Source organism: Oreochromis niloticus, linkage group LG7 (assembly GCF_001858045.2).
Source record: "Oreochromis niloticus isolate F11D_XX linkage group LG7, O_niloticus_UMD_NMBU, whole genome shotgun sequence".
NCBI lineage: Eukaryota > Metazoa > Chordata > Actinopteri > Cichliformes > Cichlidae > Oreochromis > Oreochromis niloticus.
The window spans coordinates 6,485,778-6,512,086 of NC_031972.2; the positions used below are offsets into that span (position 1 = coordinate 6,485,778).

The 26,309-nt window shown below is 39.7% G+C and overlaps 1 protein-coding gene and 2 long non-coding RNA genes across 5 annotated transcripts; 2 read left to right on the top strand and 1 right to left on the bottom strand.

The window, feature by feature from the left end:
• Positions 1 to 288: 288 nt before the first annotated feature.
• LOC109202760 (uncharacterized) lies at positions 289 to 972 on the top strand. Its single transcript, XR_002062682.1, has 2 exons — positions 289 to 867; positions 910 to 972. It is a non-coding gene; the product is annotated as an uncharacterized LOC109202760 (long non-coding RNA).
• Positions 973 to 8,230: 7,258 nt separating this feature from the next.
• LOC112847398 (uncharacterized) lies at positions 8,231 to 12,426 on the bottom strand. 2 transcript variants are annotated; one of them, XR_003220931.1, is made up of 3 exons: positions 8,707 to 12,426; positions 8,412 to 8,612; positions 8,231 to 8,330 (listed from the first exon to the last, which is right to left on the bottom strand). It is a non-coding gene; the product is annotated as an uncharacterized LOC112847398 (long non-coding RNA). The 2 variants fall into 2 exon arrangements; XR_003220930.1 differs by having other exon boundaries at positions 8,412 to 12,426.
• A 106-nt stretch (positions 12,427 to 12,532) lies between these two features.
• LOC102080970 (probable E3 ubiquitin-protein ligase HERC3) lies at positions 12,533 to 22,751 on the top strand. 2 transcript variants are annotated; one of them, XM_019360788.2, is made up of 23 exons: positions 12,533 to 12,901; positions 12,998 to 13,118; positions 13,356 to 13,432; positions 14,071 to 14,292; positions 15,572 to 15,663; positions 15,909 to 16,039; positions 16,154 to 16,278; positions 16,367 to 16,440; positions 16,519 to 16,634; positions 16,750 to 16,809; positions 17,092 to 17,197; positions 17,802 to 17,997; positions 18,114 to 18,262; positions 18,373 to 18,489; positions 18,677 to 18,775; positions 19,171 to 19,326; positions 19,417 to 19,557; positions 19,662 to 19,831; positions 20,027 to 20,090; positions 20,180 to 20,250; positions 20,347 to 20,530; positions 20,651 to 20,750; positions 22,380 to 22,751. In XM_019360788.2, exons 1-23 carry the CDS (start codon positions 12,676 to 12,678, stop codon positions 22,595 to 22,597), a joined length of 3,015 nt encoding a protein of 1,004 aa, XP_019216333.1. In that variant the 5' UTR covers positions 12,533 to 12,675; the 3' UTR covers positions 22,598 to 22,751. The 2 variants fall into 2 exon arrangements, with proteins under 2 accessions (XP_019216333.1, XP_025764888.1); XM_025909103.1 differs by having other exon boundaries at positions 17,095 to 17,197.
• The last annotated feature ends 3,558 nt before the right edge of the window (positions 22,752 to 26,309 follow it).

Below are 26,309 nucleotides of genomic sequence, written 5' to 3' on the forward strand. Positions count from 1 at the left end.
TTACTGTGCTGAGGAAAGGAACATTACGTTTGGTTAATTTAGGGTCTGAAGTTTCATATTTGTGAGTAAGTTGGTCTCAAAAGTGATTAAAATGTCATGACCACAGAATTCTTCTCTTTGTTTCATGGAAATTGTTCTTTCCCTCTGTTAAGAGAATATGGTATATATGTGATCAGCTACATGAAATGTATTATCATTAAGCACATTTCTACATGACTTTTCCTCTAGTAACTTGTGTGTTGAACCCCTGCAGATACTAAACACATCCTGTTGTTCTGAACATTTAGATGTAGAAGAAGACCAAGCTCAGCTCTATTACAAGAACATACAGACGTAGAAAAGGGAAAGTCCCGCTACTGGAGTGATGATGTTATCTATGTAACACACACACACACACACACACACACACACACACAACAATCTTGTATAAATAAAGGTCGCGGACAGTCGTGGGTCGCAGTTCGTGCGTTCCATGACTGCCCCTCGCGAGTGAAAAACTTCTGCAGTGTTTGTGTGTTTTCTGACTCAGACGTCTCAACTGAAGAACGGCAGGGTGATTTAAAGAAATCCTCTGTCATTTAAATTGGTCCTTCGAACCTAGAGATGGAAACACCAGACACGTTTCTGTGACTCCAATAAGGTCTGATTGCTGCATCCTGACGTCGTGGGAAAGCCAGAACCGAAGTCTGTCGACAGCCCTCTCCAGGTAGAGGTGAAAGCCCTGGGCGTAAATTCGCATCCAGGCCGGTCCTGGTCCACGACGCTGGGATCCAGATGACCTGAACAACCAGCAAAAGACGACTGAGGGTGAGAAAACACTTTTTGGTTTTAAACCGCCGGAAGGGTTTAGAAGAATGCGCAAAATAGGTTAGAAGTAGCCGGAATTACTTCAGGAAACGCGCAAAATAGGTTAGAAGTAGCCGGAATTACTTCAGGAAATGCGCAAAGGTTGGAAGTAGCCGGAATTACTTCGGGATACACGTAAAATAGGTTGGAAGTAGCCGGAATTACTTCGGAAAAACACGTGAAATAGGTTGAGTTCGCCGGAAGGAACTAAATTTAGGCTGGTTTTAGAGGTAGCCGGAATTACCTCGTAATAAATTATATTTAGACTGGTTTCAGAAGTAGCTGGAATTACTTCGTGACAAATTAGCGCGCAAATGTCTATCTGTGTGTATGTATATGTGTTTTGTGTATGTGTTTTGGAAGTAAGTTGATTTTACAGCACAATACGCTGCTGAACTACTTCCATTGTTTGTTTGTTTTTATTGTTTTCTTTGTGTATCCTGCAAAAGCTCAAGTACTGGTGATAAAGGGGAAAGGTAGAAGGGCGTGTCAGCAACCACCCCCGAGTTTAGTACCAGAGAAAGCTTTGCAGTTCTGTGATAATGGGGAATCAGCCCACAAAACTCACTGTTGACGAACAGTGGTTAGAGAGAAAATGTCCAGGCGCCGGACAAATTAGTACATATAGATGGAGAAATCCAAAGAACACCTAAATGTCCCACGTGGGAGGGAAAATGTATAACTGTATGTATAATGTATAACTAAATTATAAGAAACCCTCCAAGCAGAAATAAATACTGAAAAGGAAGCTAAAAAGAAATCAAAGCATACACAAGAGTTGTATTTTAAAGCATGGAAAGAGGAATGAAGTGGAATAAACAAAAGGTTAAATTAAGGTTAACTTAAATTAAAGTAGAGCTTATCTAGTGTATTCAACATGATAATAGGAGATAATGGGAAGGATAACAACCTGTAAATTGGTACAAATGAAACAAATTGGGAAGACAACCATGCATGAAACCAGATAATTCACACGAAAACATATCAAATAAAAAAGAGAGATGCATAAGATATATTAAGGCTGTGTCATTGGTCAGCCAAGGAAAAGCAAATGTCTCCAGCTTGGGAAGGTGTGAAACTGCAGATTCACACAGACCCGTGATGGATACATAATAAAATATAAAATAATAAACTATTGTATATTAGTAGTATAGTAGTATATTGTAATATACTATTGCTGTTATAATAAAGGAAAAACAATACAATGATAACATTAATAATGACATACTATTAATAAGAAGAGGCACCTCGGTCAGTTATGATGTGAGGTGGATAGTTGTTAAAAGTAGTCTGATTCAAGCTTAAGGTTTGCTCAAACTCGGTACAATGATATATGAGATGAAAAAATAAGGAAAATACCTAATCTAATCAAGTGCATTGAGACACTTGACCTGTTTGTAAACCTGTTATCCTAGATGAGACTTTCTTGAGATGAAGAGCAAACCTATACTAACAAATAATAAGTCAAGCCCTGAATACAACAGCTAAAGCTACAGGTTTGAGACAACACAACAGTGCACTGGCTGCTGATTCTATTTTTAGACGGTGTGTGTGTGAGAATGCAAATGAGGAGCGGTGACGCGCATGCAGAGTGTTGCTTTCGGCGTAGAGTCTTATTGAGCTTTATAACTATTGTTTGCAAATATTGCTAAATGCCTGTGACTGAGATGCTGGTTTTACTCACTACAATAGTATAAATAGAGTGTGAATTCATTACTGTGGATGTATAGGAGTTGACTGACTTTTGATAGATATATATATAGATTGAGTGAATTGTACAGTACCTAAGACCACTATATATTTTCCTGTAGTAACCTATCTTGAGTAATAAATGGTGGTGTGTTTTATTTTCAGTTATGTGGGTGGTGAGAAGCCGTGAGGATGATGAGAGGTTTCAGTTTCTTTTTCTTTTCTTTTTACTTGCTCTTTCTGATTATGAAAGGCATGTTTAAAATACTCGTATGAAAGTGTATTTTAAGTGATTTTAACCGTGTGAATGCTGTCAGTATTTGATTTGAGTGACTGTGTGATTTGTCTGAGTAAGTGAAAAGGGGGGAGTTTGAGAGAAAAGGCAATGTGTGTGAGACGATTCATGGCGTCTGAAAGAGGTTAGAACGTTTAAAAGTGTGTATGAAATAAAGGAGTGTGAAATATATTTCTTTTGTGATGTAAAGTAGGATGTTTTAAAGTTTGAAAGTGCTTTTAATTCAAGAAATCCATGAGTGAGGTTATGAGAGGTTGAGTTTATTTTTTCTGATTGAAAACACATAAGTATATACACTTGATACACCCACTCAAGAAATTATTGTGTGACTGATGCTACAAAACTGACCTAAAGAATGGTGATGTGTGTGATGAAGTGTTAATTGTTCTGAGGGGTGAAAGAGCTCTATTTAAATGTGTGTGAGTGAAATGAAGGTGTATTGTTTTTAGATCAAGATTTAGTAGAATTACTGATTGTTTGTAGACTGTGAAATTCAAAGGGAGACAGAGTCTGCCTGTTGCCTGCAGGAAGTCTCTGCAGAGTTTGCAGAAACAGGAAACCGTGTGTGTGGGTGTCTGGGACAGGAAACGCATGCCTATAAAAGGTAACTGAGTGTGCACCCAGAGAAGAGAGACAGACGAGTTAAACTCTTGGTAGATGAACCAAATGGAGGTTTTAAGAAAAAGTGATAAAAGGATATTAATTAAATTTTCTAGTGTGCCAATACAGGTGGACTTCTCTCAACATGGGACTTTGAGTAACCGGTAAAAAGCATAGAGGAACAATTGGGAAAAACAGGCCACTTTTTGGCTAAAATTTATAGCTTCACCTCTCACTTTGTCCCTGAAACCAAGAAGAAACTCAAAGGACAGTCAATCCTCCTGATGAAGACCGACAGAACATCGTGGACTTGAAGAGTTAACTGAAGCTAAGAAGACAGTGCAAGCGAAAGCAGTAACACTGACGACGACTGATGAGTCCAGCAGTATGAAAGAAAGCACGTGATGCAACATGCATGCTGGTGAAGAACAGTGTGATATGTCTGCTTGAAGGCACTGACTCTCATATTTGCCAAGCTTGGAGCAATCTTGGAAGAGAAGACTGAAAAGAAGAAACAGAGAGAAGAAACCGCTGATTTGGGCCTGTGTTGATCTGCGAGGTCCCAAAGGAAACTGTGAGAACAGTGAGAGGTAAACCTGGATGTCATATAGTGAATGGATATGGGAAAATTGGATTGAAGGCGGAACTCATGATCGTTTAGAGATGTCCACTAAGTCATGAACAAAGAGATAAACAAAAAGAAGATAAAAATAATGACAGAAATAATTGACAACTATATTAACGAATAGACAACACATACACAAATTGTTACATGTGAAAGTATTTTTGGAAAGAGTCAGAAGTGAGATAGTTTGAATTTAGAACTCAGTGATAAGATGCATGAATTAAACCTTATTGTAACACACACTTGCAATGAAGAAAGCAGCTTACACTCAATTAATATGAACAAAAAGCCGCATCAACTGCAGAACAAAAGAAATGGTTAAAGTGTGGAGCACAAAATAATATGATTTGATGACTTGTGAAGGTAAACCGATACTCCACAAGTCCCTGTGCAAAACAGCAGCATTAGTGACACATGGGGTGACCCATGTGTCCTCAGGGGGGGGGATAGTCCAGGTCCTTAATACACACTTTTATACTCTAGTGATTATAGATTTATCCAGTGTAAAAAGCAGATGCAATCTCAGTTGTAAAAAGTGAACCTTTAGAAAAATCCATCAGAGAAACAACTCTGGCAGAATGGATGGCAAAACTACTAGAAAATAAGGATATTGTTTTGAACAATAAACTGCCGTAAGGCTCTCCAGTCTCTTGCAGGTTGAAACCAAGTGTTATTGACAACACCCACAGCCTGTAAAATTGCAGAGAGACCATCTTGGATACATCAGAGCCACTGCAAAAGGTTGAGGTCCCGGGAAACCCCGACACCAAGGAGGAAGCGCCTACGCTTGGTTGTTTCGGGGGTGAGGGTGGTAAGTGCGTTCTTGGGGCCCCCGTAGGGTAAGCCCGCACTCCAATCTCTATCCGATCAACTTTAGGCAGCCAGGTGTAGGTGTGAAGGGGAACCCTGATGGTTACCTTGACTACAAAGCTCACCCTTACAGGACCCCAGCCGATGCCAATAGCAGCCGAGCCACAAGGCAGACAGAGAAGATGGACGCACGACAACTTAGACCTAATGGACATGACACAAGATCACATCCATCCTTGGATGAAAAATGCCTGATACAGATATGAGTTTAACAAGACCACAGAGAAAGACTGTTATGTTTGCTCGCACATGCCGAGCATATTAACACAACCATATATGGGAAACACCCTGGGACAGGTGCACTAATTCTGATTTCCGACCACCTTCAGAGTGACTTTTGTAAAGTGCACAACGACAACAACAACAACAACATCGTCATCCTGATCCAGGAAGAAGCCCTCAACTTTAACAAGTTTTAAAGAGACTGCTGATCGTCATTGAATTTTTCTTGATTTTATTTTGCTTTTCTTTACTTATGTTATTCTTTGTTTAAAGCTGTAATTTCACAGATGATAAGTTTGTCATTCACAGCATACGCAGATGTACCAAAACCGGTGAAGACTTCTTTTCCTGTTTGTCAGATGAAGATGAAGTGTAACTTATGATGTAGTAACTGAGAATGTGGAAGACAAGTAGTTGCTTATTGTACATTTCATTTCTCTGATAAACAGGGCGGAATGTTAAGAGAATATGGTATATATGTGATCAGCTACATGAAATGTATTATCATTAAGCACATTTCTACATGACTTTTCCTCTAGTAACTTGTGTGTTGAACCCCTGCAGATACTAACCGCATCCTGTTGTTCTGAACATTTAGATGTAGAAGAAGACCAAGCTCAGCTCTATTACAAGAACATACAGACGTAGAAAAGGGAAAGTCCCGCTACTGGAGTGATGATGTTATCTATGTAACACACACACACACACACACACAACAATCTTGTATAAATAAAGGTCGCGGACAGTCGTGGGTCGCAGTTCGTGCGTTCCATGACTGCCCCTCGCGAGTGAAAAACTTCTGCAGTGTTTGTGTGTTTTCTGACTCAGACGTCTCAACTGAAGAATGGCAGGGTGATTTAAAGAAATCCTCTGTCACCCTCTCTTCCCTCCTCTGGAGAGGAGGGGTCCACCCTAGGACACAGTCCAAGAATTGGACACCGATCTTTTCTGCTGATCTGGATTGCTTCATGGAGCGTGCAGTATTTAAGGACAGCATGTACCACAGAGCTTCACCAGATTCGCTTCACCTCTTCAGTGGTAATCAGGCCTGCCTATTTGATGGTATTTCTAGCTCTTGTTACGTGGTAACCAGTTCTCTATTCGTCCCAGTTCGTCAGCTGAAGTAAACCCCGCTGTTCTAAGACCTGAAGCCATCTCTCCTTGACAACTCTGAATGGATCTTGGAACTTCAAACCCTCCAACCGCACCCACCTGGCCGCTGTCCGCCGATCACTCCCTGGATCGCCTTACGGACTAACTCCTCTCAGCTCTGTAAATCTTGTGGGAACAGTTAACCCGGATTCTGTGAAACCCCCAGTCATTCTCTCTCTCAATCAGTCATTCTCCCTCTCCCTCTCTCTCTCTCTCTCTCTCTCTCTCTCTCTCTCTCTCAATCAGTCATTCTCTCTCTCTCGCTCTCAATCACTCCATCTCTCTCTCTCAATCAATCATTCTCCATCTCTCTCTCTCAATCAATCAGTCAATCAATCATTTCTCTCTCTCTTTCTTTCTCACCCCGACTCCTCGGTTGCACTGCCTTTGTTTGAATAAAAAACAAACCTTTGTGGTGGAACGGTCTGCCCAGTCTGAATTTCAGGTCCTGACTTGCCACTATTGTGACATCAATTGTTGGGTCTACCTTACAATATAAAGGGCCTTGAGACGACTGTTCCTGTGATTTGATGCTGTATAAATAAAACTGAATTGAATTTTAAAAAAATTCTTGGAGAATTCATTTTGTAGTAAATGAACACTGTTCGATGTATGAAACTGATAAAAAGATGAAGGCTTTGAATAACTGGCTGTGCCAGTGTCAGGACTGAATAGAAATAGTTAACCACATTTGCTGTAATGTAATATTAAATGAAGTTTGTCAAAAATAAATTAAACATAATTCTGAGCTTTTTGATTCCACTTTTTACAGATTGCGTTGTCCTCACATAATAATAATGCTACAAATACAGGATGTAAATACTGATAATATTCACAGTGTGATGTTAGTACTTTGTTCTAAAGTGACAAATCTGAATAATTCCTCCATTGTTAGGACATTTCAAGTGTATGCTTAGAAATATGTGTAAGAATATAAGCTTTGTCTATTTCACTGTCTTCATAGGCCTCATATATCTTTGTATCATTGTTGTCAGCACTCATGTTCACAGCAGTGTTCTGCTGGAATAATTCCCAACACTATTCCATCTAAGTGAGACACTACATGCATTTCCCCACAGTTCCAAGAAATACTCTAAGCTACCAAGTTTGTACTAAATGTGTGTGTACTACATTACTCTTTGTGTAGTTCTTCTTATGATTCCACAAAGATGGGAAGAAATGTTCCCCAAAACATGTCATTTCTCTATAAATTGAGCAAAGCAAACAAACTGCTGTTCTAGCCCTTTAATTACTGCTCAAACAATCATTAGATAGCATAATTAAGTGGGGGGGGGGTAATGCTCTGAATAAATCATGAAATCCATTTTCACACTTAATTCTGGACAGTGAAGAAAACAATAAAAAGCTCATGAAACTGTGTGAAGCTGACCTTTTTCACACAACAGCAGTTAGTCTGCCATGTTCTGACTAGAAATACTGAATCACAGTGGAAACAAAGACATCCTGCACATACAGTGAAGAAATCCTCCTCTTAATGTGTGGGACATTTCCCTGAACTAATCTCAATAGCACATTTGCACTGTGGTATGCAGAGCCATTAGGTAATGTCTAGCAAAGCAAAAAAATAACTCTTTGAATGAGCATAAAGCAATTTAATTACGCAGAAATCCTTTCCATTTTTGTTTTAGCATTATACAATTCTCTTATTCCAACTTAATGTACTTGAGTTGGACCAACTTAATTAATGATGAATCAACTTACTTACTGCAGTTGAGTCCAAATTAACTGAGTTGATCCAACCCATTCTAATTACATTAGGCCGACAAAAATATGTAATGCTAATAGAAAGCCATTTTTTAAATATTGAAACTAATTCAAGCTTGGTGGGTGAGCAGGCAAACTGTCACAAGGGCCACAGGCCGATAACTAAACTGGACTCAAACGCAGAGAACCACAACAGAGACGGCTCGTACATTTTACAGTGTTTTATTGAGAAAACAGATTAATTCGTAGCAAAGTCTTACTAGTGAGGCGGCCTTGACAGGTGCGATGGGAATGGAGCGGGTGAGTCTGGGAAGAGAAGAGAATGAGGTTAGGAAGGTGGTGGGCACAGGACACTTAGGGAAGGTGGGTATGACTGATATTGCTTACTGATAGCTGGGGTGAACTTGGCTTTGAGGAAGAGGCGGCGAGAATCTGGGTGAGTATTGGCAAAGGCTGGCTGACCTGAGTTCCACTGCGTCCGAGGTGGTGAGTGATAGCTGGGGGGCAGACAGGGAAGGTTCTCCGCATTGCAGAGGTAACCCGAGAAGCGCTGAGGTTGAAGGCAGTGGTGAAGAAGGTCAAGGGAAACTGTGGCACAGGAAAATAAGGTAAGCGACAAAAAAAGTAGCAAGAGCATGAAAACCGATACCAACGTCAGGTCATAAATCCTCAACCTGATTACCCAGAATCAGCTTCAGGTGTGCAGGACTGCAGGAAAGATGGCTCCGCCCAGGGGTGGAGACCAAAGAACTCAGGTACCTGATGGAATTTTCCAGGCACATTTCCAGATCATGACACAAACTATGCCACGTGGTCAGAAGCAGCGACTTGGGTTCAAGTGAAAAGAATTTGGAAAGATCTGGATCCTGTACAGAGTATTTGTATCAAGGTATCTCAGAGACAGCACCAGAAATGACAAAAATGCAGCAAATGACAGAAATATTGAAAGAAAAAGAAGAGCAGAATAAGAAAAACAGAGAAATACTGTCACGGCTGCGATAACAGACGTGTGGAGGTGAAGTAAGGACCCAAGTGCAGGCAGAGGTTGATATGAGAAGTAAGTTTATTTTAGTGGAGATGGCGAGGACAGGAACTAAGAAATAAACTAAAACTGGGAAAACCTAAACATATGGTAATTAGGTCAAAACTCTCAGGGTGATACACAGAGGAACAACAGGGAGACTCAGGGAAACAACATAGACAGACCAGCAACTAACAGAGGCAAACACAAGGCTTAAATACACAGAGGGATAACGAGGGAATGAGACACAGAAGGAGAGCACAGCTGGGAGTAATCAGACATGACGAGACCAAAGGGAAGCAAAACTAGAAACACTCACATAAGACATGGACCTTCAAAGTAAAACAGGAAATACACAACGGACACAGAGATCCAAACTAGACACTGAACTTAACAGACAGATTCACGAGCAGACACTATGACATCATGGACAGACAGAGGGAACACAGAGAAGTGGGACCAGGGCAGGCATTTGTTAGAAACCTAACAAATGACAAATCTTAACTAAAGACATAACCAGAATAAACAAGAACATAGAATATTATAAGGAAACACAAAACACTGAGTCGTCAGCCTCAGGACCATGACAAATACAGCGCAAGCGCCAAGACATGGAGAAAAATTTCTCCAGCTAGTGTTGTTGTTGTTTTGTTTTGTTTTTAAAGTTTTATTCTTACTGAGGTCTTTTTGTGTTACTTAATAAGTACGATTACAGATGATCATATACTTTGTGTCAAAAGATGTGATTTATGACCCTGATTTATGACAGGAGAAAGTAAAAAAGGAAGTAATAAACATGTATGTCAGTCATATTTTTATGACATATAAAACTATTATTTTTAAAAATGGTTTATAATAAACATATAAGATAAGATAACTGTTTATTATCATTGCACAGTCATATTTAGTACAATATATAACGAAAATGGAAAACTGTCCAACGTTGGCACTAAGCACAACTAAACACAACAAAACACAACACAGTAAACTTTAAAGTGGATGAAAGGTGCAAAAAAAAGGACGACTTAATAAATTAAAGAATGAATGTTCATTGCACATTATTGTCCCCCAAATAATTCGAGGGAGGTAGCCAATCAGGTCAGCTGATAGCACTGATTAGGGCTATTGCCCCATTGTAAAAGCTGTCCTTGAGTCTGTTTGTCTGTGACCTCAGCAACCTGAATCTCCTGACAGACAGCAGCAGCTTAAACGCACAGTGTCCTGGGTGTGTGCAATCCTGTAGGATGCTGCGTGCCCTCTTGAGACAGCGAGGGCTGTACAGGTCCTTCGGGGAGCAAAAAGGATGTCCAATGATTTTTTATTAAATCATATTCATATCATATCCAAATCATATTAATTACCCTTTGAAGTGCCTTTTAGTGTGCCATGGTGCAGCTGGAGAACCACACAGTGATGTAGTATGTTAGCACACTTTCAAAGGAGCAACAGTAGTGGATGCTCAGCAGCTCCCTCTTCAGGTCCATTTTTCTTCTTTACAAGGTGTTAGAGCTCATTTGACGTCTGTGTCTATGTGCACACCCAGGAACTAGAAGCTGGACTGCCTATCCGTGCACTCCCCATTGATGCTGATGGGCTGCAGCACAGATTTCCTCCTTCTGAAGTCGACTACCAGCTTTGTGGAGCTTTGCAACAATGGTGTAACAATGGTGTCTTCAGTTGATCTATTAGCTACAGTATGTATGCGAACCGGTGTGGGCCAAGTGTGGACAACAATAATAAAAAGATGCTAGACACGTTTTTACATAATGAAAAAAATGTTGTGTTGTGAAAACATATTAAATTCAAACAGTTGCCATAGGAAAGTAAAAACTGGCAGTGGGACTTTACACTGTAGTTGTGCGTTCGGCTCCTCAGCATGGTGCAGTGTTTACATTTACCTCCAGTCAACACCGACACCTCGGCCATTACTCACAACGCAGCAAACTGCATCATCAACTTGTTGCAGAGCTCTGGGGGTGGAGGGGCAAAGGTCACCAAGATTGTATGTGGAAGGTAAGTAATAAATAGTAGTAAGTAGTAAGGTATCCAAGTATTACATCTCAGCAAAAATACAAATTAATTGCATTTAGTAAATCATAGTCATCAACAGTTATAAAACACTGCCATTGTTAATGTTTGCGATGTTAAGTAAAAATTGTCAACATTCTAAGAACAAAATATTGTTTTCAACATAAACTGCATTATTCCTAGACTCTGATAAAGTAGCTTTGCATGATTCAGTGTTCAAAATAATCCAACCCTTTCGTTTTAAACCATTTCTTTTGGTTTGCTGCCTCCACAAACAAAACATTTCAGCAGTATGTGGGTGGAGCCTCTATATCTGACCATATCTGCTCTATCTGACATCATACCAAGCCAAGGCTATTTATACTGACATTTATTTTAGACTTTGGCTATGTTCAGGTGGGGGAACCAGCATTTTGAAAATATATGTGTTATAGAAAACAAGGAAAAGTACAACAGTTCTCCTTTAATATAGCACTGATTTCCAGGCAGTTGCAAGGGAACCAAGGCCAGGGGCATTTGAGGTGAGGGTAGGTAGAAAGAACAAAAGACAAGCTGTGAAATAAAGATAGAGTTAATAATTAAGTGATTATTAAATTCGAAGTGGTGTATAAATAAACAAGAAATATCCCTTGTTTCTATGGTCCATTCGTATGGCAGTCGATATATCTGATCCTGAATTAATTTCTAAGCTCTCATTTGCATGTCTTACACTTACCCACCTCCACAGTCCAAATGTCCAAATGACTACTGCATTGATACTACACATCAAACAAGGACAACGTTTCACAGAATGACGTCAGTGTATACTGACGTCAGCTCGCAGGGACTGACGTCAGCTCGCACCGGCCCTGCCAGCAAAAAGCTTTTGATTGTTCCAAGATGTTCGTTTTCTCCTGCTCCTGGCTCAGTATTACTTTAATTTAAGTTGAAATGCTTAATAATCTCAGGCACACAGTCTATGATCACAGCAACCCCACCTGTTAAAAATGATTACACAGTATGAAGACTAACACAAATGAGCATAATAACACACTTTAGCTTAACTGTATTACTTACTATATTTAGCCTACTTAGTGGGGGGATTGGAAAAGTTATAATCAAATAAAATACACTTCACGCTCACATGATAGTATACGTTATGTAAAATACGTTATATAAAAAGCATATGTAAAAATGTGAGCCCAGCTCTCAGCATTATTAACATTTCCCACACTGTACCACAGAAACATGCTCTTAACCACTGAGTTTGCTGGGATCTTTTATTATTTATTTATTTATTAATTTTAGAGTTTTCTTCACTCACTTTTTAAATACAACCTCTTCCTCACCAGTCCTGAATCCCCCTTCTCTGCGTGTGAAACGAAACCCACATAACTACACAATTTTCGTTTTCATTATCTGACATAAAATTATCTATCATCAGTTTCACTTTCGCTTTCCTTACTTTAACTGATCAGCTGACTCGTGTTATTGTTTCCTTTCGTCACGCTGTTCAGCGCCATATTTAAGTTTTGTTTTCCAGGTGAAGTTTCGTTTCTGGCTGACAGACTGCAGAGTGACACAGTGAAGATCAGCTGTCGCTCCCAAACACACTCAGACAACATGTTTTCCTGGGGAGAGGACTGTCAGCGCGGGTTTTACGTGAAAGACGGCTCCGGTACCGACAGCACGACCACTGATGATGGAGTTCATTTTTTAAACATCAGCCATCACATCGCGGATCTGTCGGCAGGTCGAAACGTGCTGGCTTTCGTTAAAAGTAATGGAAACGCGTTTTTTATCCACATAAACGAGAGCGAGGATGGGAGAAGAGTGAGAGGCAGGCCGAGTGAGTATCGGTGTCACTAACAAGTTCACTCTCTGCTGCATTTAACCGAACTGTGTCCACTCACACCTGCTGCGTTTGTGGCTTGTGAATCTGCAGAGTTTGTGAAACACAAAGAGAAGATAGAGGCTGTGAGTTGTGGCGATGATGTGGTCGCACTGCTGTCTGAGAGCGGCAAAGTCCTCTGTGTGGACACGAGACACCCATCCTTCACTCCCAGGTAACAGATACAGATTATGCTCCACAGACTGGCAATAAAATGTCATATTATGTACTATTATTATTGGTAGTAGTAGTAATAGTAGTAGGCAGGTAGGTAGGTAGGTAGCACCATTGTTAGTATTCCTAGTCCTAGGACCCTACAATGCCTATATTTGGATTTTGGATTTGGATTTTGTATAGATATGTATATGGCTTCATTCAGCTCTGTTTTCTTCTTCTGCTCCGTCTTTTTCAGGCCACTCGAAGCTTTTTCTAACATACACGTTTCTCAAGTTGCTTGTGGGAGTCAGCACTCGGTTGCACTCACCAAAGGTACAGTAGAGTTCTGCAAGTGCTACAAATGGACAAGTTAAAATGATTAAGACAGACTGAGTCAGCCCATCCGGCTTACATTCAGTCACATTTGGTTGCACTTCATAATACACTTCATACACATGTAATTTTATATCATAGTCTGTCTTCATGTAGTTCATGTTACTTGTGCAAATGTGTGTACAGATATGTATCCCTAATCCATGCATGGTATCATGGTTTATCTATCTATCTATCAAACAAACAAGGGATTGAAGTATCATCTGAACCATCAGCATATGTGGTTGGGCACTAAGATATGCTTATAAATTGGGATTGCAGCTGAGATTAATTTTTGTCCTCCATAAACATTATCCTTGATTTTCACACTTGACTCTCCATCAGGAATTTTCACATTATTAACATTGCACACCTGCATGTCTACATTTCTATTTGAAATGGAAATTTCATGTGCATTGTTTTATAGAAATGTAATCAACTTTCATCAGCCTGACTTACATTTATCTTTAGGAACTTTGGGATCTGCACCAGGATATAAAATTTTATTATATAAAATTTTTACTCCACACCCTCAGCTTGTGACCATCCAACTGATAGGCTTGTCATAACATTGATCATAAACTCATAAACTCCCACAGATGGTCAGCTGTATACGTGGGGTCAGGACTGCAGGGGCCAGCTGGGTCTGGGTACGAGGAAGTCTGTCTGCAGATCACCTCAGCATGTCCCATCACTGTCAGCGATCCCCCTGATCCAGGTCGCTGCAGGAGGAGACCAGAGTTTCGCCCTCTCTGTCTCTGGAGGTGTTTTCAGCTGGGGGAGTAATGACTTTGGACAGCTCGGGCTGGGAGACACAAAAGGTACTGTGGCTTTAAAATAAATGTCCTAACTTTATTGCAGAGGTTCCCAAAGTGTGGGGCCCGCCCCCTAGAGGGGGCGCAGAGCCATTGCAGGGGGGTCACGGTATGAAAAGAAAAAAAAAAAAAAAAGAACGCTGGGACACTGCTAGCATAATGGACAGGTTTTTGAAGGGGCTCCCACACAAACGCAAAGCAGGAGATGAAGCATCGCCAAATATGTTTCCAAACCAACTTCCTTCCAAGCCAAAGACTAGAAAATATGGTGAAGGATATCTTCCCTTTGGCTTCACCTGCACAAGTGCCAAGGTAGGTCTCCCCGTTTCCCTGCGTCGGGAGCAGCGCTGGGCTCTCCAAATCACGGACAAACAGTATCCCACGTTCTTGATTTTTAGTTCACAAACACTTGTAATAACTAACTACTCCTGACATTTTGGACATGTTAGCTCTATGCAGTAAAGTTACAGCGGGATACAAATAATATCAGGCTGATCCTGCCGTAATTTGTTCCCCCGGTTCAAATCACGGACAAACAGTATCCCACAGCTGTTTTTGTTTTTGAACCTATTTTGAAAAATGTATTGATAGCAATGTTGAATATTATTACACAGGAAAAAAACAACTACACGTAAAATAATCACACCGTGATGCCTCTGCCTTTCTAAATGGAGGGACAGTAACTGCATGTGTATGTAAGCGTGTAAAACCTGAAGATAGTCAGATTAACAGTATTTTGTCTCTATCTGCCATTCTGCAATCATCTCATGTAAACAATAACGTGGCTCACAGCGTGACGTGAAAAGAGGCACATACCTTTGTCGTTGCGTGACGAACTCTGTAATCCTCGTCCACACATAAACTTAAAAAAGGAGTTTTAAATAATCTCCGTTTTCGGTGAATCGCAACGCCGTTTACGTGTTGACGAAAAGCCCAAACGCATAGAAACAGCTGAGTTTTCAAAAATACCCGTGTAGGTGTGGACGTAGCGTAAAAGAGTTAGTAGTATATTTTATTACTACCTGTAATTTATTGCCGTTTACTTGTATTTGCTTAATTGTTTACTAAATGTTTGAGGTGTGAAATAAACCGCAATGGAGCAAAATATGGGTGTGTGTGTGTTTGAGTTTGTGCTGGGGGGGGTTAGGTGGTGGGGGGGCGCGAACATTTTTCTTGTGAAAAAGGGGGGCCTGGCAAAAAAAGTTTGGGAACCACTGCTTTATTGTATGTTAATGCGCATTATAATCTGGTAACATAATAACATTGACAATCCTTTTTCTTATAGACAGACACACACCAGCTCCTGTTCAGTGTTTGAATATGAAGAAAGCTCAGCGCATTTCCTGTGGAAAGTACCACACGGCCATTTTGACAAAGGTTAGACAACCGGAGCTTTTTAATGCTCTCCTTTAAACTCTGCTTTGGTTTCTATCAGCTCCTAATGGATGGTTGGTTGCTAAATACTCCATTCGTCCATTGGTGTAAGATAGTAATGAGACAGCATGGCCCAGTTTCTTTATCTGAGCCTTTTGCTACCTGCTGTTACTGTCACATTACAGTGAAGAAAAACAATAACAATGGCTGTGGGACTTTACGCTGTAGTTGTGTGTTTGGCTCCTCAGCATGGCGCAGTGTTTACATTTGGCTCCGGTCAACACGGACAGCTCGGCCACAACTCACTACGCAACGAACTGCGTCCTCGACTTGTTGCAGAGCTCTGGGGGGCAAAGGTCACCAAGATTGCATGTGGAAGGTATGGCACACATATTGTTTAATCCATGATGAAAACAGTGCTCAAAGAAAACAGTTAGTCAAGTGTAACTATGGTTTTTAGGTCTAAATATTTTGTATATTATCATCTACACAGGAATCACACTTTAGCACTGACAGAATCCAAGCAGGTCTACTCCTTTGGTTGTGGCGATCAAGGGCAGCTGGGACATCGAGGGGAGAGTAATCCATCTGTGCCGCTGCTTGTTCGGCTGCCACAGGGTAACTACATCTCTGGTATTAATGATTTAAGGATACAATGAATTTGCTGTATCTGAGAAAGAAATGATGTGTTTACCTACCATTTCAGACACCGGTGAGCCCCAAATCAGAAACATCTTCGCCGAAGATAACTGTTCATTTGCAAGATGCTTGTCTGATGAGGTACTGACACTAACACATAAAGTACAGACCGTGATGGAGGAGGTGTAAATATGTAAACAATCACTACTTTCTTTACAGGGCATTCACAAGGGTTCAAAGACTGACTGTGGCATTGCATCACAACACTGTCTTGATGACATGGTTGACAAATGGATCTCTGAATGTGATTCGAAGCCATGGAAAAAGAAAAAACAGTAAGTATGATGCACTGGCAGTCACAGCTTGTTGATTTGCCTGGTGTTCTATCACTTCTTAGACTCAAATTATTCATTTTTTCTGCAATGGAATGAAAACATTAAATCTTCACAGGGAAGTCTACAGGGCATTTTCCTCTGCATCCTGTCTGAATAAAAGCTTCCTTGAGCAAAGGTAAATACAGAGTTTCTGTGCACCACATTTTTCTTTTTCTCATCTCAAAGGTGGGATATCTAGTCTCTCGGGCCTGGCTCTCTCTCTCTCTCTCTCTCTCTCTCTCTCTCTCTCACTCTCTCTCTCTCTCTCTCCATACATATATATATATATAGATATATATATATATATATATACATATATAGATAGATAGATATATAGATATAGATATATATATATTAATTCATAGATAGATAGATAAGTGCAATGCTTTAATATGGACTTTTTTCTTCTTCTTCTTAGCGGAGATAAACATTTCCAAACTTCACCAAAGTACCACGGCTTAAACCTGAACCATGCACAGCTTGCTTTCAAGAAACTGTTAACAAAGGAAAGTGCTCGGGCAAAGGTATGTTGCTAGAATACATGTAATCTGTAAGAAAAGTTTTGTATTTGTTTGTTTATTTGTTTGTTTGTTTGTTTGTTTGTTATTTTATAAATATCTTACTAATAATTTGAGAAATCTGTGTGTGTCCATAAAAGCCTAGTAATATAAAGCTAAATCTGTACAGACGTGTCACACAGACACACATATCTTCTAAGTGTTGACTGAGAGACTAATAAAATACTAGAATTTCATTTGACGAGCATCCAAATCAGAACTTCACTTTCTCACTCGTGGTGTTCGGATGAGCGGTTCTTGAAAAAACTGCAACCGATATTCAGTTTGTTCTGCATGGCCACATTCTGATCAGACAGTCATGCACACATGACACATTTAGTGAACGTATCCTTATAGCTAACCCTTTAAACAACTTCAGATTGTAACTGGTTACACTCTCCGTGACCAGGCACTGCTCTTGTCTGTGTTAACAACATAAGCTTCCTGACTTTTAAAGAATGACTAAATAGTCCTAGCATTTTTCCTCTGAACACTGTCCTGAACAAAAGACACATGCAATGTACCTGGAGCTACCTGCTGTTCAGTGATTTTTGGAATCATCTTCAAACAGATCGAGGCTGCAGTGCTACACCTGCTTCCTTCCCTTGATCAGAAACCAGTTGGAGTGGAGGGGTTGAGAATCTACCTTCTTCTCAATGAGCTGCTGCATGCAATCCAGAAACAAACATGGCAACAGAGCACAGAGCTCGCTGAGGCGGTAGCTGGTGCAATAGCAAGGTTGTCGAATGAAAGTCTTAAGATCATAGGTACTGTCACAGCTGTCTACATGATATCACAATAATACTCTTTTTAATCTGGAAGGTGACAAAGTGCTCAAAGTTTCATGGCATGTCCTTTTTATCTGTTCTGTGTTTTTCTTCAGGTGACTGGTGGTCCTCGCTGTCACCCTCCACCATGGTTCGACACGTTAAGGTGTGGAAGCAGGCCCTATCAGAGATCCTGTCCTTTAAACCTGTACCTCGCAACTCTGGAGTCAGAAATCTGCTGCTAGTCCTCCAATATATGTACAATGTTAGTATAAATATCCTAAAACAGTCATTTTACTCCCTCTTAAGTCTTAATCTGTCAATTTTTTTACCTGAAAACAAAAAGAAATTTTAATTCACATGTTTCCTTTAAAGGCCAACAGCAGGGTTGCAGAGTCTCGAAGGATACCAGAAAGTGATTTTTGTGTGTCAGCTGATGACGCATTCCTTTTTGAGGATTTGCAACATTGGCATTTACAGTCACAACAAAAGGTAAAATGTTCTGGTCTAAAGTAGTGTGTCTGTGTGTAATCTACTGTGTCATACTTTGTTATTCCATTCTTCTCATCTTTGATTCTGTCACTTTTAGTCAATGCCCAATGTTGATATTAATAATACAAAGAAATGGTTTTCATGTGTTGTTAAACCTAAAGGATCTATGTGGATTTGTCCATTTCAGTATGCAAATGCTGAGCCGCTCATCCTGTGCAAGTTCCCAATCGTGATGGATCTGCAATCAAAGAAAACAGTGTTCGACATGAATTCTGAATGCACTCAGGTAACTTAAGCCTGAACCAAGCAACTGCTTTATCTTCCTCAAACTTGCATTACACTACCTGCCCGGCAACATTTTAAAAAACAAAACAGGAGGAGTTATTTAATTAGTCAGCAGCCTGATAACCTGAGTAGTGCTTAAATGAGAAAGATTACTCATCAGGTGACCAGAAGTGTGTCAATTGACAATATTGTTCTTCAATTATGAAACTATCTGCAAATTTAGTCCCAGTAATCTTGTGAGGCAGTAGTCATTGTTATTATGGATTACTGTGCTGGCCCCCAGTGCACAGCAAAATCAATGCCATTATAAGAAGTAAGACTTACTGTATTCAATAAAATGTCATTCAAAGAGAAAAATAATTTTTAAAAATATTTTATTTTTTATCTCTATTGTAGAGACAGCACCAGATGGCCATTGGTTTTCCTGATAAATTGAATCCTCTGTCAAATCCAAATTTTTTTGAACTGCGGCTGCAGCGTGCGTCACTTTTCGAAGGCACCTTCAGAGAGCTGGAAGCTGCTCCTCACAGCGCCTGCAAGAAGCCACTTGTGGTGAATATTTTCACCTGATGATTAAAGTATATCCAGACTCTTCTGCAACTGTTCTCATCAAAAACTTCTGAAACTCTTATATTTTCACAGGTCTATTTTGATGAGGACCCAAACATCAAAGATGTCTACAAACGAGACCTTTTTCACCACCTGTTTCGTAAAATGGTGTCAGAAGAATCTGGGATGTTCATGCTCAATGACTCCAAAACCCTGGCATGGTTTCCCTCCAATGTAAGACTTTAAAACTGAACCCACCAACTGTATAAAATTGGTTAAAGGATTAAAATTTTAACGATAACCAATAATAGAACCAAAGTGAACTTTTATCAATGCAGGCAACAGAGGAGAGCAAGAGAAACTTCTTCCTGTTTGGACTACTGTGTGGCTTGGCCTTGTACAACCAGTGTATCATACACTTACAGTTCCCACTGGTTCTGTTCAAGAAGCTACTCAATTTAGAGCCGACACTGGAGGATATGATGGAGTTCAGCCCGACTGTTGGACGGTAAGTATCCATTTCATTTCAGTAACACATGCTGCTACTGGTCCCACGACCTGGCCCCAGATAAGCAGAAGAAAATGTATGGATGGACGTATTTTAAGTTGTGGTGTGTCAAAAGTTACAGTAACTTGTGACTGCTGTAAAATGTACATGGTTGAACTTCTTTTAATACTACTTTTTGTTTTAATTTATTTAAAGGACTCTGCAGACCATCTTAAACTATGAAGATGATGTTCTGGATAACCTCTACATGGACTTTTGGGTATGCGTTTTACTATAGAAGATGATCAGTAATCTGTCTCATTCTCAGGTTTCGCAGCTAAACTCATCTGATTTATAACTAATTTACAGATAAACTGGGATGGGATAGATGTTGACCTGGATCCTCAAACTCCTGGAAAGCCACTGACAAGTCAAAATAAGTAAGCATGTAAAACATGAAGTGTTTGTAAGGTTCATCTGCAGCACCTCTGTCTTGGTGAAATGTTTGCTGATTTAAAGTTTTCCCTACTAAACAGGAAGGAGTTTGTGGAGGCCTATGTGAATCATGCCTTCAACACATCAGTGGAGAGTGTGTTCCAGGAGTTCAAGCGAGGCTTCTTCCTGGTGTGTGACCAGGATTTGGTGAGGCTGTTTCGACCACAGGAGCTGCAGGGAGTGCTGGTCGGCCAGGACGTGTATGACTGGGAAAAGTTTAAACAGGTACAGTCAGCCAAACAGACACAGGCTGTAGTTTCACAGCTGCAACAGAATACCTGTGTACTGTATATGTGCCTGACTTTATTAACTCATTTGCAAAAAAATAATTTTCACTGTCTACAGAACACAGTTTATGAGTTGGAGCATGTTCGCCATTCCACCATAAAGATGTTTTGGGAGGTGTTTGACGAACTAACTGAAGAGCAGAGGAAAGATTTCCTTCGTAAGTACTTGCCAAATTTCTTGAGCTTTTCACTGTTGAAATCTTCCCTGTGATATGTTATTAAAAAGTGGGCAATATTAAGGACTTGTGGTATGTACAGTGCTGTGTAAAAGTATTTGCCTCCTTCATAGTCAAAGTTAAATCTTTGACATGATCTAAAACAGCCCATGAAAGCTTGGAAACCCTCCAATGTGATTAGATTTAACTTAATTTGACAAAAAAGAGAGTGGGTCAGAATTCTTCCCCAGCAATGTGAAAGACTCATTTCCAGGATTGTGTAACAATGTGCGGCAGGCAGGTTCTGGAACCAATATACAAAACTCCAGAGGCAGGACATGAAACTAAAAAAAAAAAATCATTCAAAAAAATTTTAATGCAAGAAACTTTTGAAAATCACAAAAAATAAAGGTGCTGGAGCGATGAATTAAAACACTAACGATCTAAGGAAAACCAATGAGCAAGGGAATTCACAGCAATGACAACATGACAAAGGACCACAGGAAGATCCAGACAATTTCTACACCAGGTATTTAGAGAAGGGGAAAACAGCTCAGAGACACAGCAGGAAGAGACACAGTGCAAACGAGGCAAAGGACTAACAAAATGAAAAAAGTAATAAAGCGAGTAACTAAAAACAGGGGAAGCACGATAACTAAACCAAAGGCTAGAATACAACAAACTTTAACTGAAAACAGAGTAAGCAAATAAAGAAGGCGTAAAACTAGAAACACTAAACTAAGAGGAAAACTAAGGCTCTCAAAATCAAACAGATAAACACTGAGGAATCACAACTAACTTTACACAAAGGGATACAAGACAAACACATAGACCAGCTCAGACACAGGAACATGAGGGACACAAGAAATACAATATATAATGAACAGAACTAGATGTGAAACCAAAACCCAGAGTTATGAATGCAAAGAAACAAATCACAAAATGCTGTAAAAAGACAAAACTCTGGGTCATAGACACCAAGACCCTAACAGCCAGTTACTGCATAAACACTTGATCACAGTTCTTGCTGCCAAGGGTGGCACAACCGGTTATTAGGATTAGGGGGCAGTCACATAGGGTCCGGTAGGTCTGAATAATTTTTTCCCTTAAAAATGAAATCATCATTTAAAAACTGTGTATTTACTAGTTTATATAAAAGTGAGACAAACATGAAAAAAGACTGCCTTACAAAGACTGTACCAAAATGATGAGCAGCTCCATCTTCTTGATACATTCTGAGAATTTTTTAGATGTTGATTAGTATTGTCACAATACACTGATATTGATTACCAACTAACCAGATTGAATTTATTTAAACTCATATTGTAAACATTTTTACATTTCTGGTTACAGTCTATTCTATTCTGTTCTATACTGTAACCATTCTAGTCTATTTCTATAGACTATAACAAATCTATAACAAATCTATAACAAATTTCCCACTTGTGGGACTAATAAAGGTCATCTTATTTGAATGAGGCGGCTAGGTCAGAAGAAACCCTATGTACTTGTTGTAACTGTATAAAGCAAAGATGCTCAGATGCAAATCAGATGATGCTGATTCGTGGTGATGTTGATGGACAGAAAATAAGATAATCAAAATAAGATTTTCCTTCCACTGCTGTTCTTCAGGGTTCCTGACTGGTTATAGACGAGCTCCGATTCTTGGCATGGACCAGGTCCACATGGAGGTTCGGGTTAAGCAAATTCAGAGCGGCACCTGTGATCAGCACTTCCCTGAGGCCCTGACATGTCACTCTATTCTGTATCTGCCTTTTTACTCAACTAAGGAGATCATGCGAGACAGACTGACAGAGGCCCTGCTAGCAGATACAGAATTCATACTGTGATGGTGGATCATATGCAGCTCTAAAGGACTGTGTCTGTGCTGAGGAGGAGGGATGGGTTTTATTTTTACTCTTGGAACTCATCTTTTTTTTTCCTGTAGTACCTCAGGATAATTAACACTGTGTACTACACTAATATATCACTATAGCAAATGCACAACTTGACTTTGTAAGAGTTATCTTTTAAAAAAAATTTTAACATTCCTACATAAGACAGCTGTTTAACAGCATCAGCATCATAAGGCACTTTAGAATTATCTGACTTTTCTTAATATGTCATAATTTATCCAATAATTTAAATTATTCCTATGAATCAAATCTAATTTTTATGCTCAGACAAAGATAAACAGAATAATTTATTACTTGTTATAAACATCTGACTATATGTAATACAATCCAAAGTATCACTTCTGTATTATTTATCACTCTATTCTTTGTGTTTTACTTAATTCTAGCGGGGTTGAATTATTACCAGTTATAAATATTTAACATATGTAACATTGGTTATGTGTTTGAACAATAAAAATGTGTATTTTACACTAAACATTGCTTACCTAGTGTCAATAAATCACTGAACACTGCAGTCTGAGGTTTCCTTCACACTATTTAAAGTAGAAATTATAATCAAATGCAGATTTTATTTGATAATATTAGTATCTCAGACCGTTGCCCACGCTATGTTTCTGTATACTTATGTCAAAGAGAAGAAAGGTTGAAGTTACTATGCAGTCCAGAGTCTCTGCTAGAGACTTTCAACCACCAGATGGATCCAGAGTTAAACCCAGTGGCTTCATTTGTTTTAACATTATTTGTTGACTTGAACAGATGCACCAATAAGCTGCTAATTCAGATCCAAGTTGAAGGAAAATCGTTATGGAGTCTAGGAACCTGAAGCCACCTGAAATTACATGAAAAAAGACAGCAATACCTTTCAGTTTAACCTTTTTTGTTATTTCCTGCCTCTTTGGAGCTAAAAGAGGCCCCTGAAACACGTGTGATATAATTGGAAAGGCAAGGGTGTCCTCTATTGAGCACATCGAGACTTAGTAGGGGAGCTCACTAAGTCAATTGCAGAGGACATAAACAAATTGACTGCATCTCAGGATCTCACATGATTCTGAAAGAGTAATAATAGTGTAACCCTGATGTAACAATAGTGCTGCTTGAATCACATGCTTTTGGGGTTTTTTGCATTTGAAAGAAAGAAAGAAAGAAAGAAAGAAAGAAAGAAAGAAACCACTAGATGTCCCCACTATTCTGCTGGTTGGCTGTCTGGTTCGATGAAACAAAGAACAGCTAGGATGAGATCATCTTGCAGACAAATGCAGCTTTGCAGAGTAACAATGCTTCACATTTAAAACCAAACAGAACAAAAAAACATCAAATAAAATCTTCATTCGAGAGTGAAAATATCTTACACATCAGTTCAAATTAACATATACATTTAAACTTATATTTATGCATGACATCATTAATAATACTATTTTGATTCTTTAAAGAGACAGCACAGAAATGTTTTCTGAATAAAGAAAATTATAAATTGAGACTTTTTTATTTCAGTGGATCTGTAGTGTTCATGTTGACTGTGAGCAACAGTTTCTATTCTTGGACTTTACTACAGTAGCTTTTCTACAATAATCCTTGTTTAGGTTAAACTACAATCTCAGAGCATCAACCATTTAAAGGTTTTGGTCTTCCCTTCCTGAGGAACAGCCTTCTCCTCACAAACAGAAAATTTGAACATCAAATGGATGGCAGCTCAGTGCTCACAGTTAAAGCTGTGTGCCTCAGATGACGACAATACCAGCTCCCAGCAAGATGAAAGAGATCCAAGACTAGAAAAAAATAGAGCTCTTGCCTCACATTGTTTAACATAAACTGACTTGATTATTTGAAACTAACTATCATATTTAATGTGATCATCCATTATTGTACCGCATGACAGAAAACAAGAAAAAGAAGAATAGGTCAACTTTAAGCCCTGATTTCCCTCGAGGCTTTCTGAGTCACTCTGTGTGATTTCCGGTCAAATGAATAAAGTCATATGGTCATGGGAAGCCAACTGGTCAGGGGATCAGTGGGACAGATCTGCTACAAAAAAGGACTACAGGGAGACAGAAAGTGACCACAAAGACAAAACTAATGCCATAAAAAAGAGGCAAAAAAACCCCGATCACAAATGCAAAACAATTCACACAGAAACCTAAAATGCCCCACAAGAAGACACAAAACTCTCCTTTTGCATTTTGCAAATACAAAAATATTACAAAGAATCCTGACTTATCTTAGGTTGGAAGGGCCAAGGCAGTAGGACACATCAGCTAAACAATCAGTAAACTATATTTCCAAAACTATTCACACAAATTCAAGATTCAAGGACTTTACTGTCAGAACAATATACACAGTATACAGCACACCGAAATGCTGTTTCACCCCAATGCTCATCCATGTCTTTATGGACCTTGCTTTGTGCACTGGTGCGCAGTCATGTTGGAACAGGAAGGGGCCATCCCCAAACTGGGAGCATCAAATTGTCCAAAATGTCTTGGTACACTGAAGCATTAAGAGTTCCTTTCACTGGAACTAAGTGGCCAGACCCAACTCTTGAATAACAACCCCACACCATAATCCCCACTCACCAAACTTTATACTTGGCACAGTGCAGTCAGAGAGTACTGTTCTCCTGGCAACCGCCAAACCCTGACTCATCCATTGGACTGCCAGACAGAGAAGTGTGATTCATCACCCCAGAGAACACATCTCCACTCCTAGAGCCCAGTGGTTGCGTGCTTTACACCACTGCATCCAACGCTTTGAATTGGGTTTGATGATCTAAGCCCTGGATGCAGCTGCTCGGCCATGGTTTATCCATTGCATGAAGCTCTCTGTGAACTGTTATGGAGCTAATCTGAAGGCTACATGAAGTCTGGAGCTCTGTAGTGAGTGACTCTGCAGAAAGTTGGTGACTTCTGTACACCATGCACCTCAGCATCTGCTATGATTGTACTTGCTGTGATCGTTGATTAGTACATCATGGCTTAGTTGCTGCCATTCTAAACCTCTTCTACTTTGTTATAATATCAGACAGTTTACTGTGGAATATTTATGGTTGCTATCATCGTACCATGCTGGAATTCACTCAGATCCTGAGAGCGACCCATTCTTTCACAAATGTTTGTAGAAGCAGTCTGCATGCATAGGTGCTTGAATTTACGCATTTGTTGAAGTGTTTGGAACACCAGAAATTCAAGGATTTGGACTGGTGAGTGAAGACTTTTGGCAATATAGTGCATTTACATTTGAACTACGAAGAGAGAAAGAATATAAAAAGCAAAGATAACACGGCAAATGCAAAAATTGTCACACTGAAACATAAAGTGGATGTATGGGAACCGGTAACTGCCTATCAAGGATCCAAAAGACAACCAAAAAGACAAGTAAAATCTTCAAAAAATAACACTGAAACTAATGGAAAGAATTACAAAGAGGGGGCAAGAGCACAGAGAAGCATAAAGAAACTGTAGACCGAAGGAAAAAGAGCGACTGCAAAGAAAAACGAAACCAGCACAAAGACTCATGACATCTTTGATACGATGTCGAGGGCCCTGGTGTGCGTCTGTCCTGGGGCCCCTGTCCTGTCAGTACGCTATGCTATAGCTCTTTGTTCCCTGATCCTGTTTACAGAGAGAAACACCTCAGCCGTTACATAATTCTT